Source organism: Erythrolamprus reginae, chromosome 8 (genome assembly GCF_031021105.1).
Source record: "Erythrolamprus reginae isolate rEryReg1 chromosome 8, rEryReg1.hap1, whole genome shotgun sequence".
Lineage (NCBI taxonomy): Eukaryota > Metazoa > Chordata > Lepidosauria > Squamata > Dipsadidae > Erythrolamprus > Erythrolamprus reginae.
The window spans coordinates 25,095,641-25,108,141 of NC_091957.1; the positions used below are offsets into that span (position 1 = coordinate 25,095,641).

At 50.1% G+C, this 12,501-nt stretch overlaps 1 protein-coding gene across 1 annotated transcript in view; it reads left to right on the forward strand.

Moving 5' to 3' along the window:
* Positions 1 to 12,481, forward strand: part of ATP13A2 (ATPase cation transporting 13A2) — a 33,084-nt gene extending 20,603 nt beyond the window's left edge. The window contains exons 20-29 of the mRNA XM_070759344.1: positions 205 to 329; positions 464 to 606; positions 2,707 to 2,817; positions 3,110 to 3,189; positions 5,252 to 5,404; positions 6,990 to 7,086; positions 7,886 to 8,109; positions 8,259 to 8,410; positions 9,402 to 9,574; positions 10,205 to 12,481. Coding sequence (XP_070615445.1) covers positions 205 to 329; positions 464 to 606; positions 2,707 to 2,817; positions 3,110 to 3,189; positions 5,252 to 5,404; positions 6,990 to 7,086; positions 7,886 to 8,109; positions 8,259 to 8,410; positions 9,402 to 9,574; positions 10,205 to 10,375 — 1,429 coding nt within the window. The 3' untranslated portion in view covers positions 10,376 to 12,481. The remainder of the gene's footprint in view (positions 1 to 204; positions 330 to 463; positions 607 to 2,706; positions 2,818 to 3,109; positions 3,190 to 5,251; positions 5,405 to 6,989; positions 7,087 to 7,885; positions 8,110 to 8,258; positions 8,411 to 9,401; positions 9,575 to 10,204) is intronic.
* Positions 12,482 to 12,501: the final 20 nt, after the last annotated feature.

Here is a 12,501-nt window from a genome sequence, read left to right on the forward strand (position 1 = left end):
AGTAGTGAGGAAATTATTTGTTTAGCAGAGTGATGGCGTTTGGGGAAAAACTGTTCCTGTGTCTAGTCTTGATGTGCTCTATAGCCTCGTTTTGAGTATAGGAGTTAAAACAATTTATGTCCAGGATGTGAGGGGTCTGTCTGGGTCTCAGCGACGCAGTGGGTCCTGGCAAGAGCCACTGACAGATGCTTCCTCCTTGGACAGAGACTGGGTGGAGACGGACATGGTCTTCCTTGGGCTCCTAGTCCTCAAGAACATCCTGAAGCCCGAGACGGCACCAGTCATCCGTGTGCTGCGCAGTGCAGGGATCCAAACCATCATGGTCACAGGTGAGGAAAACGGGGAAGGGGCCGGGAAGGCTGGGCGGGGAGAGGATTCTCTTCAAGACCTGCAAACGGTGGGAGGGATGTCGGGGGGCTTCCGGGGATGAACTGCTGGGCTCAGGTCTCCTTTTGGGCCTCAGGAGACAACATGCTCACTGCAGTCAACGTGGCGAGGAGCTGCCAAATGGTGGAGGCGCAGGAGCGCGTGGTGTTCGTGAACGCTGTGCCGCCCAGCTGTGGCAAGGGAGCCGCCCTCACCTTCACACCTTCGGAGCAGGTCAAGGTGAGACTTCTTCTTGCTTAATCACCTCCAGGACCACAGGCAGTGGGGCTCTTTTGGGGAAGGGACGGGCTGCCACGGCTGCACCTCTGCTATCCAAGCTTCCTGAGCTGATAGCCTGACATTAGCAATGGTGATGATAGGATGGGGGTGTTCTTTCTGGCCCAGTTAATGATCAATAATTAATCCCCAATGAAAACTCAAAAGCAAAGTCACTATGTATATTTGTCTATTTACAAAGAAATGTGCTGGAACAGCAGTGAAATCATAGGAATGTCAGGCCAACTGCAAATAGTCCACTGTTATCAGCACAGTTCATAACAAGCGTCCACCATAAGATAATAAATTCAAGTCATTAGTTCTTGGCATGGACAGGTACTCACAAATACCCTCAAGAACCAGGATTGCAGGATTGCAGAAGGATTTGAGAGACTCTTTGGCTGCTAGTTCTCTCTCTCCATATAGGAACGTTGAACTTCTGCACTGGGATTTCCCATCGTCCTCCCTTTTATACTCTCAGCGTGCATAGAAGTATTCAATGCCTAGATCTACATCGCTGGAGATACTTTTGTCTTCCTTGCATTCTTCTTACCCTAGCATGTAATATTGGGTCCACAATATCCCCGCCCTCTCATCTGACTCCCCCCATTAGCACAGCTGGGGATTCTGCAGTCTCTGGAGGTTCCCCAGGCCCTAACTCTCCCTGTCTGATTCCTCTGATAAACACACTGGCCTATGATACCCAGATGGACCCGGTTCATTCTTCTCAAAGTCCATGACCAAAGGAGCTGGATGCAAACCAACCACAACGGGGGAGTAGAAAGATTGGAATGTAAGGAAGAAGAAGAAGAAGGGGGGGGGGGGGTGTAGAAAAGTCCAGCTGAGCCTTGTGACAAGCTACAGCCAGCCAAGGTCAAGTAACGAAATGCAGAGCTGAGAACTGTCAGCCTGTTTCCTAAACAACATGCAAGCACCATAATTGGACATTTACAAAGGAGGAAAATTTGCACTGTTCGTGCGGGAAAACCTCAGATTCGGCTTCTTCTGTAACCACCCAAGCATCATCAAAAATATACTCTGGACAAATGGCCAGGAGTCTTCCTTGACTAGTTGACTGAATGGGACAGTTGAGAGCCTTTCTGTTGCAAGTCCAGTCCTCTGAATGGACTGTCAACTATGATGGGTGACACTCAGCCATAGCTAGCATCTCCTTCTAGATAGAAGGGTGTGTGTGTGTCAAGGAGTGTGCAGAGTGGCCCCTGAGCTATCAAGGATGCACATGCGCAAAGGGAAATGTGGAATCCTAGTAGATATCCATCAAGAGTAATGGTTCAGTCATACAAATCAGATACACTAATACAAAGTATTTACTTTAGCAAATATCATAGTCAAATTTAAACAGTCCAGTCATACACAGTCAATAATTCTCAATACATTAACAATAATACAAGCCTTACTTGTACAGCTTACAAATACATAAACTATCATCGAACACACAGTTCTTACTACAGCAGTCACAATGAATCAGCAATATCAAACAGAGAAATACACAGAAAGAGAGAGAGAATCACGCTCCTGGCTCCCTCTTATGGCAATCTCCAATACTAACTCTTAAAGCTATAGTGCTTCAATACATACAAGCATGTTGTCAGGCCGAAACCTCTAACTTCACATAATGGCTTTGGGCCTGTTAGCTTATTTATACACTGCTCAAAAATATAAAGGGAACACTTAAACAACACAATATAACTTCAAGTAAATCAAACTTCTGTGAAATCAAACTGTCCACTTAGGAAACAACGCTGATTGACAATCAATTTCACATGCTCTTTTGCACATTCAACTTTGTACAGAACAAAGTATTCAATGAGAATATTTCATTCATTCAGATCTAGGATGTGTTCTTTGAGTGTTTTCTTTTCTTTTTTTTTGAGCAGTATATATTGCCAAACCCAAACTGTTATGTACATGGTACTAACAGTGTCCATGGTAACATGGAGGGATGATGGGCAAAGAGAACGCCTTACCAAAACCATGTTCCTGCTAATGTCGGATGCCGAGCATGGATAAAAATAATTCAGTTGGCTGTGGGAATTGTTTCAGGATGTGAACCAACAGGAGAGTGACTTCCAGGAACAGCTGCCATGCTCCTTTGCCTTGAACGGGAAATCCTTTGCGGTCCTCTGCGAGTGCTTTCCAGGCCTCCTGCCTAAGGTAACACCCATGGGGGGCGAGGAGCTAGTTCACTTGTCCCTGATCTCCTTAGACCAGCTGCCCCTTCTTGCGGGACGCACCTATTCCTGGCTTTCTCGGTATCAGATTGATGGGAGAGTCGAGCTAAGTCTCTGCCTGGCACCGCAGCAGAGGCAGAGCGACCCTGCCCCTCGGCTCCTCCTGGAAGGGTCTTTCTCAGGGGCGGCAACAACTCCTGATCCTCCGAGTTGTTTCCCATTCCCAGAAGGGCAATGGCACAGCTCACCTCCCCTGCTCTTGATGTCCTTTGCAGATATTAGTCCAAACCACTATTTTCGCACAGATGTTACCTGACCAGAAAACTCGCTTGGTTGAGCATTTGCAACAACTGAAGTAAGTATGGGGGATGGAGGCAAGATTTCCCCACATCCCTCTAGTGGGTGGGAACGCAACAACAACAACAAAAGGTGTGTGTGGGGGGGGTAGAAGCATGGAAAGGACCTGTTCTGGAGAACCGGTAGCAGAAATTTTAAGTAGTATGGCAAAACAGCAAATACCACATCTGGCTGGCCCCAGAGGGGGTGGGAACGGAGATTTTGAAGTATCCTTCCTCTGCCATGCCCACTAAGTCATGCCCATAGAATTTGTAGTAAAAAAAATTGGACTTCACCACTAGATTTGGTCCCGAACAGGCCCCCTCTTGTGAGCCTAAATCCTGGCAGCTTCAGAGCCAAAAGGGGGAGGCCTTCTCCTGTGAGATTGAGTGTAGCAGCACCAGTGTTGCATTTGGAGAGAAGCAGAAGGCAGAAGTTGAAGTACAGTGTTCCCTCGATTTTCGCAGGTTCGAACTTCGCGGAAAGTCTATACCACGGTTTTTCAAAAATATTAATTAAAAAATGCTTTGCGGGTTTTTCCCTATACCACGGTTTTTCCCACCTGATGACGTCATATGTCATCGCCAAACTTTCATCTGCCTTTAATAAATATTTTTTTAAATAAACTTTAATAAATAAACATGGTGAGTAATACAGTGATCCCTCGGTTAGCGCGGGGGTTACGTTCCAAGACCTCCCGCGCTAACCGATTTCCGCGTTATACTGGATGCGGAAGTAAAAACACCTTCTGCGCATGCGCGCCCTGGCCGCACATGCGCAGAAGGTGGAGCGACGCAAATTCGGAGGCTGGCAATGCAATGGTGATTTTTCCGGGCTCCTTGCCGCTACCCCCCGCCCGCCCGATTCGCCCCGCTCACCGTCATTCTTAAAAGCTCTGAAGGACGAAAGGAATGGAGAATTGCCAGAGCGCCATGAGAACAACAAACTGGAGGATGTGGATGGTGGCAGTACAGCAGAACCAAAGGAAAATTGGGAGGAGAACTGCCATCAGAATGGCCTTTCTTTGCCTTTGGAAGAGGGAGAGAATCTTTCTCACTCCTTAGAAGCGGGCCGCCTCGCCTACGCTCTCCGGACCGGCGGCGGCTGAAAGAGAGTCCAACCCGAGGGGCGCCGGGCCGAGAAGTGGCGATGCGGGCTGGCCGGCCCGAGGCGCCTCGACCCCGCGTCCTCCCCTCTGCTTTCCGTGGCGTTTGGTCTCGCCCGCGCCTCCGCTCCCTGCCATGTTGGATTGCACGGCCGGCGCCAGGGAGAAGTTGGAAGTTTAGTGCCTGTCGGGAGAGCGGGCGGAAGGCGCGAGGATTTCCCGGCTGGCTCGCGCGGGAGCCCCCTTCAGGAGTTGCTGCCGCCGCTCCGCAACCCGCTCGCGGCGCCCCCTCAGGTCGCCGCCCCGATGCGGCCGCAGTAAAGCGCGGGGGAGGCAGGCTGCTGCGCCGCCACCCTCCAGGAGACGCGGGGCCCGACCCCCCAACCGCCCCCAGGCGAGCTTAAGAGAGGCAGCGGCGGAAAGGTTGGCAATCCCGGCCGGGCGCCGGTGGCGGCCGCCATGAAGAACAACAATATATGATATCAAGGATGGAAAACAATTGTGGGAACAAGAATTATATAATAACTTTGTATATAATAGTCCTCCCCGTCATCGGGCGGGAAAAACCGCGGTGTAGGGAAAAAAACGCGGACTTATTTTTTAATTAATATTTTTTGAAAAACCGCGTTGCAGCGTTTCGCGCTAATCGAGAACGCGTAAATCGAGGGACCACTGTAATCTGAATGGTTGCTAAGGGAATGGAAAATTGCAATTTAGGGGTTTAAAGTGTTAAGGGAAGGCTTGTGATACTGTTCATAGCCAAAAATAATGTATTTACTTCCGCATCTCTACTTCGCGGAAATTCGACTTTCGCGGGTGGTCTCAGAACGCATCCACAGCGGAAAGCGAGGGAACACTGTACTAAGATACTAATTGACTAAAGACCAGCTCCCCTCCCCACGTTTTGGAGAAAAAAAGCAAGGTGGGTGGGAATCAATCTTCCGCTTTAAAGAACAATTGCCTGTATTGTCTGCAGCTATTGTGTGGCCATGTGTGGAGACGGGGCCAACGACTGTGGGGCTCTGAAGGCAGCGGACGTGGGCATCTCGCTCTCCGAAGCAGAGGCCTCGGCAGCAGCACCATTCACTTCCCAGAGGGCCAATATCGAGTGTGTGCCCATCATCATTAGGTAGGTGGGATGGACTCTTTGGGGGCCACCAGTGGCGGAATCAATGGCCTCCTTTCTCCCACCCAGATTCTCCTCTTCCTGGAGAGGCCAGGAGCAGAGGTGAAATGATACCCATTTGGACCAGTTCTCCCGAACCAGTAGTAAAAAATGCTACCAGTTTGGATGAACTAGTATTTCCGACAATCAGCTGGCCAACGATCAGCTGTGAGGCGCAATTTATATTAGCTAGAATCATCAGATTGCCTCTGTATCTATTCTGCTTTGCAAACTTGCTTCAAAATGTTCCTTTTTTAGTGCTGCACAGGTACGCCTCAGGCTTTCATGCACGCACGAAACATTTAAATATGTTAAAGGGTTAAATAAAGTTCAGGAGGGAAGTGTTTTTAACAGGAAAGTGAACACAAGAACAAGGGGGCACAATCTGAGGTTAGTTGGGGAAAGATCAGAAGCAACAGGAGCAAATATTACTGGACTGAAAGAATAGTAGATGCTTGGAACAAACTTCCAGCAGACGTGGTTGGGAAAGCCATAGTCACTGAATGTAAACATGCCTGGGATAAACATAGATCCATCCTAAGATAAAATACAGGAAATAGTATAAGGGCAGACTAGATGTACCGCGAGGTCTTTTTCTGCTGCCAATCTTCCATGCTTCTATGTTTCTAAGCATGTGCTTGGTAGTAGACTCATAGAACCAGTAGCAGACTTCAGAGGACTTCACCTCTGGCAGGGAATCTTGCTGATTTCTTTAGGATCGAGAAATGCAAACCCTGCTCCTTTGCAACAAGCTGTGTTGACCATCTCCCAACCTTCAAGCCCCAGACTAAACAGTGGGATTCCTCTCCATCTAGGAATCTGGACGTACCTTTTCCCTCTGCCAAATCTGTCCAGGTTTCCATTCCAAGAATGGCCTCGTCCTGGGGCAGGGTTTCCACCGTTTGGATCCTACATCAGCGATGGCAAACGGTTTTTGTGTGCGTGAATGTGTACATGGGCTAGCGCACAATCATGCGCCCACACCCATTTCCCCCCTGCATGCACACCCATCCGCCTCTGCACATGAGCACAGGCCTCACTGAAGCCTGGGACAGTGAAAAAATAGCCGAACAGGGTGTTTGGAAAAACGGACGTCTGGTTTGCCTGTTGGGCTGTTTTTTGCCCTCTGGAGGCTTCAGGGAAACTTCCGTGGAGCCTCCAGAGGGCAAAACGCCCATCCCCGAGGCCAAAAATCAGCTGACAAATGGCAACGCCTCCTGTGACCTTCAATAAGGCTCCGTATGCCACCTGGGGCACATGTGCCATAGGTTCACCATCACTGTCCTTGGTGAAAGGGAGCCCTTAGGTCTTCCTACAGTGTTGAGTCCCCCTCCACCTCCGGGCCTCTGGGCCACACCTCGCCCATCATTCCACATGAAATTGAAGATGCTGCGTTTAAGGCGCATCCGTTTGCAAAGAAAGTGGGGGAGGAGGGGGGTTCTTACCCAGGTTGATTTTTCTGAGCACAGAATTTTCCCTCCCTTGAGTTCTTTCACCCCATCAGCCCCATTTCTCCCAGAAGTATGACCAGCCGTTTCTCCCCCTTTAGGGAGGGAAGATGCTCTTTGGTCACCTCCTTTGGCCTCTTCAAATACATGGCGTTCTACAGCCTCACACAATTTGTTTCCGTGCTCCTGCTCTACACGGTAAGGCGGCCATTTTCCTTCCTGCCCTTTTTTGGCTCTCGGAGTCTCGGAGCCCAGGCGAAAAGTTTGCAAGCGGAGAGATCTAGCGCCAGGTGTGGGATTTTGCCCAAGGGATGGTGGCACCAGGTACGGGAGCTACGTAAAGCAACACCCAAGTAAAAACCAAATGCATGACTGCAACCAGCAGGGAAATTTAAAAAGGGGGCCTAAATCTGCGGCTTCTGAATGAGGAATAGAAATAGCCCTGTGCAAAAGGACTGCAAGAATCAGGACCTCCACTGAGCCCCAGAAGTAAAACACAAACTGATTTACCCAATGTGCCAAAACAGGGTTGTCAAACTCAAGGCGCATGGGCTAGATCCGGCCTTCGATGTGGTTGGATCCGGCCTGCGGGGCTGTCCTGGTCTTACCCAATGCAAAGATGCCAGCAGTTTGGGGAGTGGTGTCAAGCTGGCCACGCCCATTGGCCACACCCACCCGTATTTCCACACCCAGCCAGGCCCCTGGGATCAACCACAGCCCTGATGCGGCCCTCAATTGAGTTTGACACCCCTGCGCTAGAATAAGGGAGGCCTGGATTGGAACTCCTGGCGAAGATCAGAAAGACCTCTAGACTGGAGGAGGAGGAGGCTCCTGCTTCTTTGGAGAACCCCAATAGGGGTGAAGGTGACACAAGCCAACGAGTAGGGATCCCCCGGCATCCGAGACGCAGAGGCTCTGCCCTCCTTGGCAGGGCGGCCATTTTGCTCCTCTCCGTTTCTTCTGTCCATCCTTCCTCCTTTTTTCGCCCCTCCTCTAGCTCAACACCAACCTGAGCGATGGGCAGTTCCTCTTCATCGACCTCATCATCACCACCACGATGGTCGCCCTCATGGGCAAGACAGAGCCTGCCGAGGACTTGGGCCTCAAGCGTCCACAGGGAGCCCTGATCAGCCTTGCCGTCCTGGGCAGCCTTTGCCTCCAAATGGCTCTCATCATCGCCATCCTAGTCACTGTCTACTTCATCACCATCTCTCAGCAGTGGTGCGTGAGGAGAGGGAGGACGTGTAGGGTCTGAATCTCTCTGGCTGCTTTTCCTCATCCCTGAGGGTCAGCCTTTCTTCCGGCCTCTGCAATCAATGGGCAGGGTTGCCGCCAACCCAGACTCAGCCCCTTGCCCGCTTCCCTCGCAGGTTCATCCCTCTGAACAGCACTCTGTCGGCCCCTGCAAACCTCCCAAATTATGAGAACACCGTTGTCTTCTGCACCTCGGGGTTCCAGTATCTCATCCTGGCGGTGGTCGTGTCCAAAGGCCGCCCTTTCCGCAAGCCGCTTTATACCAACGGTAAGTGCTTCTGTTCCTCGGCTCTGCCAACAGGAGTAGGGGGGAGAAAGGCCCCTCCAAGGGCTCGCTGTCAGAGGCAGACACGCCCTCCGGTGGATTGGGGCAGAGTGCCAGGATCGTGTTCTGTCCTAGCGATCAGCCCACCAAGAAATTGGTCCGTGCACATGGATTTGACAAGATTTAAGCATGTAATTGTAATAATTTAGTAACAGAAAGATTTAACTGTGTAAAATGTATCAGAGGAGTGAGCAATAAGTCTGTTTGACTCATCTATTCATTACAGTCTCAAACATAAATCCAGAACTCCCAAATAGTTTCTCTTTGATCCAATCTCTAATTAACATGACTCACTCTGAGTTGGCAGGAAGCCTGGAAAGCCAAGATTTCACCACCTTATTTTGTAATTCACATAATTGCTCACATTTAAAAGTTGACTTGTGCAATGACTTATCATGAGACTCACCCTTAGATAGCCAAAAGGCGTGGCCAAGTGTTCTAGAGATCTATTCACGCAGAGACCTCCTCCTGCTTAGCCACTCATGCCTTCTGACACTTCTGCGTACAAGGGCGTCAAGAAGAGGCTCTTCCTCTTCTCCCGAGTCACTCATGGGCACCTCTGGAAGTGCAACAGGCCCTGGTTGGCTTTCAGCCTCTGACCCCACATCCTCTTTGACCTCCACACTATCAGTCTCGGATGCCAAATACAGCGGCCTAGGATACCAACCCACACCTGTCTCTTGATCCTTGGAATCCGTGATCAGCTGCCCAGGACGCAGACGGGCCACAACAGATCATAGAAAGGGCAGGAAAGAGTAGCACATGGGAGGGGGAAGGGAAAGGGCAGGGATGATGGGCATGGGAGTAGGAGGAAGAAAGGCCGCTCTCAATGGCTCCCTATTAAACAAAAGCTTCAAGTCAGGTCTGTTTCTACCGGGCAGCCCATCTTTGGCCTGGCCCTCCCAAAACCTCGTCTCTGTCTTGCTCTTCCCAGGGCCGTTTTTGGTGGCCTTGCTCTTGCTCGCTGGCATCATGGTCTGGCTCACCATCTACCCGCTGGGCTTCATGCAGAAGCTCTTGCGTCTGAAGAGCGCCGGGGACCTGAACTTCAAAGTGATCCTGCTGGGAATGGCTGCTCTCCACTTCTTCATGTCTTTCACATTAGAGGTAACAAAAGAGCAATGTATCTTGAGGACCTAGCGGACTTTTCAGACATTGTCTGGGGCAGTGGAAGCAGTTCATTGCATTCTTCTGTCATGGCCACGCCAAGAAGGCTTGGAAGGGTGGGTTCGGCCAACCCCCAAATCCCATTCCTGACTGGCCCTGCTCACCCCACACCCCTTCCAGGAGGTTCCACGTGGCCCGTTTTGGATGCCAGGTAAGTGCAGGGCCCATGCAAAGGCTCAAGAGGGTGAAAAATGGACTTCCTGGAGGCTCCAGAAAACTGGAAACAGGCCCATTTCTGGCTTCCGGAGAGCCTCTGGAGCCCAGGGGAGGTCGTTTTACCCTCTGGGAAGCTCATGGAAAGCCTCCAGAGCTCAGGGGGGACAAAAATGCCCTGCCACCACCACTATGGTGCAGGAGGCTAACTAGGCCATGCTCACCCAGCAATCGGCCAGAGAATCCATTGCTAAAATTTTTGAATCCCACTCCTGCAGGCTTGTCTTGGAAATACAGGGACTGCTGAGCGTCAGGGAGAGGAGAGTGGTGGTGGGCTTCCTTGGAGCATCAGGTTGACGCTGTTGCTAACCACAGTGGCTCCAGGCATCACCCGTTCTTGGTCTGCTTCTTCCCTAGGTGGCCCTGGACCACGGCCTGCTGAACGGCTTCCGGAAGCTTCGACGCAAGAAGTCGTCAAAAAAGCTGTACAAGCAGCTGCAGTGGGAGCTTAGCCAGGAGAAGAGTTCATGGCCGCCTCTCTATGCCCCTGTCTTTGCCCCCACCAGACTCTCCATGGCCACAAGATGACGCTAGCTGGTGGACTTTCCATGTGGAAGGAAGGTCCGCTGCATCTCTGCTGAGGTTCCTTTTTGAAACTAGCTCCTTCCTCCTTGCAGCTCTCCCGAGATCCGCCGAAATCCTCCATCGACTGACAAAGGCAACTCTATGACTCCTCTTCCCCTTGGTGTTTCTCACTCTCCAAGAACATCAGAGAAGGGAACGAACTGGCGTTTCTCTCTAAGCCAACACCACCGCTAGCAAGAGTTGCTGTGCTACAGGAGGACCCATCTTCACCAGCCTTTCAGTCGAAGCCCACAGGAAGTCGTAAGACTTCTGCCACTCTGGGCGTGTTGCATCTTCCTTGAATCTCACCCTGCTCAAGCCACTTTTTTTTTTTAAAGTCACATGCTGGCTAAGAGAAAGCCCACGAACATCACCCTTTGTCCAAGGCGAGAACAATGTCCCCTTTGCCCAGTGACCTGTGTGCCTTTTGGCTGCTGTACAGGGAATTTCAGCAAACGCGGAACTTGTCCCACATCAGAACTTCCAAGCCAGAGGAAGAGGAAGGCCATCTCTAAGGGCTGCTCCCGACCAGTCTGGGAATTGGTTCCCTACCATAGAAGTGGTCTTCTTTCCACACCCTTGGCTCCTCTGCTGCCTTTTTTTCTGGTCGCTAAGGATTCTTCATCAGCTTCCTATGGATGGGTAGCTTTGGGAGGGCGCTTTAACCCACTACCACCCCAACTAAAAAAAGGGAGCACACACAAGAGAGAGCTGGGCCATTCGGTCTATTTTGCTTTGCCTAGTATGTGTGTGGGGGTAAATATATATACGAGGGTTATCCAGAAAATAAGGTTACAAGGCACATAGCTCTCGCGTGGAATGTTCATGGGGGAAGTTGTCATTAGTATCGTGTAGCAGGAAGCCCGCAAAAGCGAACGAGCAGTGCCAGTGGTCAAGTAGATCCTCAACTGGTATTGTGATGAGGATTAGAGATGAGCGTCCTCGTTCCGTTTCCCTCCAAGTGTGAAGTGTGCGCTGTAATATGCTACCTGAATGTTAAGGGCACGAACGCTACTGCGATGGGGGACCAAGATGCTTACTGAAGTGCACAAAATCGACAGTCAGTGCCACCTGAGAATTTTTTGACCGTTTCACCGTCACCTTCAGTGAAGCTTTCCTCAACTGTATGGTGACAGGAGATGAAACTTGGGCTTATCACCCTACTCCAAAGAGCAAACGTCAATCAATGCAGTGGCACCATACCCATTCTCCTTCAGCTGAAAAATTTAAAACTCGGCAATCGGTGAGAAAAGTCTTGGGCAACCATCGCACACAAATCTTTGTATGCCGCCCCGAGTCTACGGAGAGGGGCGGCATACAAATCCAATCAAATGAAATCACCCATTGCAGCCACAATCACGCCCTTAGCACTCAGGTCGCGTATTACAGCACGCACTTTGCCCTTGGAGGGAAACGGAATGAGGACACCCATCAATAATCTTCATCATACCAGTTGATGATCTACTGACCACTGGCACTGCTTGTTCTCTTCCGCTGGCTTCCCGATACAGAATAATACCAATTTCCCCTGCATTGTAATCTTACTTTCTGGATAACCCTCGTGTGTTTATAGTAGTCCTCAATTCCACAAGTGAGCCCAAAATGTATGTTGCTAAGTAAGAAATTTGTTACGTTTTGGACCCCTTTTTATGATTTTTCTTGCCACTGTTGTTAAGTGAATCACCGCAGTTTTTGAATCAATAATGTTAACAGAATCTGGCTTTCTCGCTGACTTCACTTAGCAGAATACAACACACACAGTCTGTACAAATCTTACTTTACTAATTAAGGACTACTAATAACCTTCCTGTTAACATCATTAACATCCAGCACGAGTCCACAAAATAATAAAATCAAGTCTGAGCACACAGTCTTGGAACTATCAGGAAGCTTACAGTGGTTGGCAAAATGCCCAGAAGCAATTTGCAGGAAGAGTGCCAAGAGAAAGAACAAGACCAGTCAGTCAAGACACGAAGGAATACAAATGAATGTTGTTTCCTGAAAATTGCTTCCTTTGTTGTCATCCCTTAAATAGGTTAGGGGTCAAATGGCCCCAAGCCTTACTCCCAATATGTATGTGTGTATATGCG